Below are 1939 nucleotides of genomic sequence, written 5' to 3'. Positions count from 1 at the left end.
GAAATCTCCCATTTTAGCAATCTAACGAGGAAAATCCTTTTAATTTTTACAATTAATGAAATATTAGCTCATTGTTTTTCATGATTTACGAATTTAGTGCCGTACTAAACCTGATTTTCATTAGCTGTTGACCAATTAATAAAATATTAGCTCATTATTTTTCATAATAAAGTCAAAGATTATTTGATAATCTGTATATAAACTTAACTCGCAATAAGTTATATATACTTATGTGATTGATTCTACATTGTCTCTTCAAACTCATCTCCTCTCAGTTTTCAGTTTCAGCTTTGAGAATTTAGATATTATTTTCTATTGATAATATCGTTGCAGCCATGATCAACCATAAACAAGCTCAGTTCTTCACGATTCTCTGTTGTTTTCTAACTCTAACTCCTTCACTTGTACGAGGGGACTGCACCTGCGAACCCGAAGATGAAGATCGCGATAAGTCTCGAGCGCTGCGATATAAGATGGCTGCCATAGCTTCCATCCTCGTCGCCGGAGCCATTGGTGTTTGCTTTCCTCTGCTTGGGAAGACTTTCCAGGCTTTACGTCCCGAGAAAAATCTCTTCTTCATCATCAAAGCCTTCGCCGCAGGTGTCATATTGTCCACCGGGTTCATCCACGTTCTTCCCGACGCAACCGAGAACTTAACGTCTCCTTGCCTCAATGAGAATCCTTGGGGGAATTTTCCGTTCGCCGGACTGGTGGCAATGACCGCTGCTATCGGAACCTTGATGGTTGACGTTTTTGCTACGTCTCATTACACCAAGTCTTATCTTCATAAAACCCAACAAAGCAACGGTGGCGATGAAGAGAAAACAGGGGAAAACGAAAAGGATCTGCCGGTTCATACTCATGCCACACACGGCCATGCTCATGGCTCTGTTTCAATGCTCCAGAGTTCGGATTCAGCTCAGCTTCTTCGGCACCGAGTAGTTTCTCAGGTATTTGTTATTCTTCATGAATCATACATACATATGTATTGCCTTTGTTATTAAAATTGATGAATCTGATGCTGTAGGTTTTGGAATTGGGAATAGTGGTGCACTCTGTGATCATAGGAATATCTCTGGGTGCTTCTGAAAGTCCAAAAACTATAAGGCCTTTGGTGGCTGCACTCACCTTTCATCAGTTCTTTGAAGGCATGGGACTTGGTGGATGCATTTCCCAGGTAAATAATTCATTTGTTTTGATTGTGTCATGAAATATTTGTACTAATTAATTAGCATGTGATGTTATTTTAGGCTCAATTCAAGTGCCGAGCGGTGACGATCATGGCACTGTTTTTCTCGCTGACAACCCCGGTCGGAATCGCTATAGGAATCGGAATAACAAACATATACGATGAGAGCAGCCCGACGGCCCTGATCGTCGAAGGGTTGTTGAATGCAGCGTCGGCCGGGATCCTAATATATATGGCCCTGGTGGATCTTCTGGCTGCCGATTTCATGAACCCAAAGTTGCAAAACAATGGATTACTTCAGGCTGGAGCCAGTGTTTCTCTTCTTCTAGGTGCTGCCCTCATGTCTCTCTTGGCTATTTGGGCTTAAAACCCACTTCTCTCCCATTCATTTACAACACTCAAATGGCATTTTGAATTTTATAAAATTTGGTCTTCACCTCTCCTTGTGTCTTCTCATTAGAGCTATTGGTTTTGGATGCTCGAGTTTTAATTAGAAAGATTTGACTCTAGTAGTTTGTTTGCGGGGTGTATGCGTTCTTTATCAATATATTAAAAGAAATTATAAATAAATATTACCATGTAATTACTCTAAAAATATTCATAAAGAAAAGAGAGTTTGAACTATATCTTATACTATCACTAGTTTTTCTTTTCTAGTTTGAGAATGTTTGTAGTTGCAATATTTAATGTTTGCCTACTATGTACATGTTATCTAAGCTAGCATTTTGGGTCACCAATGAGTATTAAATA

The 1939-nt window shown here is 39.5% G+C and overlaps 1 protein-coding gene across 1 annotated transcript; it reads left to right on the top strand.

Moving 5' to 3' along the window:
* The first annotated feature begins 245 nt into the window (after positions 1 to 245).
* LOC120139172 (zinc transporter 5-like) lies at positions 246 to 1630 on the top strand. The gene is made up of 3 exons (XM_039154481.1): positions 246 to 950; positions 1028 to 1177; positions 1251 to 1630. Exons 1-3 carry the CDS (start codon positions 336 to 338, stop codon positions 1554 to 1556), a joined length of 1071 nt encoding a protein of 356 aa, XP_039010412.1. The 5' UTR covers positions 246 to 335; the 3' UTR covers positions 1557 to 1630.
* The last annotated feature ends 309 nt before the right edge of the window (positions 1631 to 1939 follow it).

Source organism: Hibiscus syriacus, unplaced genomic scaffold (genome assembly GCF_006381635.1).
Source record: "Hibiscus syriacus cultivar Baekdansim isolate YM2019G1 unplaced genomic scaffold, ASM638163v2 tig00110729_pilon, whole genome shotgun sequence".
NCBI classification, from domain to species: Eukaryota; Viridiplantae; Streptophyta; class Magnoliopsida; order Malvales; family Malvaceae; genus Hibiscus; species Hibiscus syriacus.
This window is presented reverse-complemented; position numbering and strand designations above follow the sequence as displayed.

Excerpts from the sequence above, each read along its gene's own strand:
- LOC120139172 (XM_039154481.1), top strand. The coding sequence starts at position 336 with ATGATCAACCATAAACAAGCTCAGTTCTTCACGATTCTCTGTTGTTTT. Across the intron at positions 951-1,027 it reads GGCACCGAGTAGTTTCTCAG|GTTTTGGAATTGGGAATAGT; the intron begins GTATTTGTTATT and ends CTGATGCTGTAG. Across the intron at positions 1,178-1,250 it reads TTGGTGGATGCATTTCCCAG|GCTCAATTCAAGTGCCGAGC; the intron begins GTAAATAATTCA and ends ATGTTATTTTAG.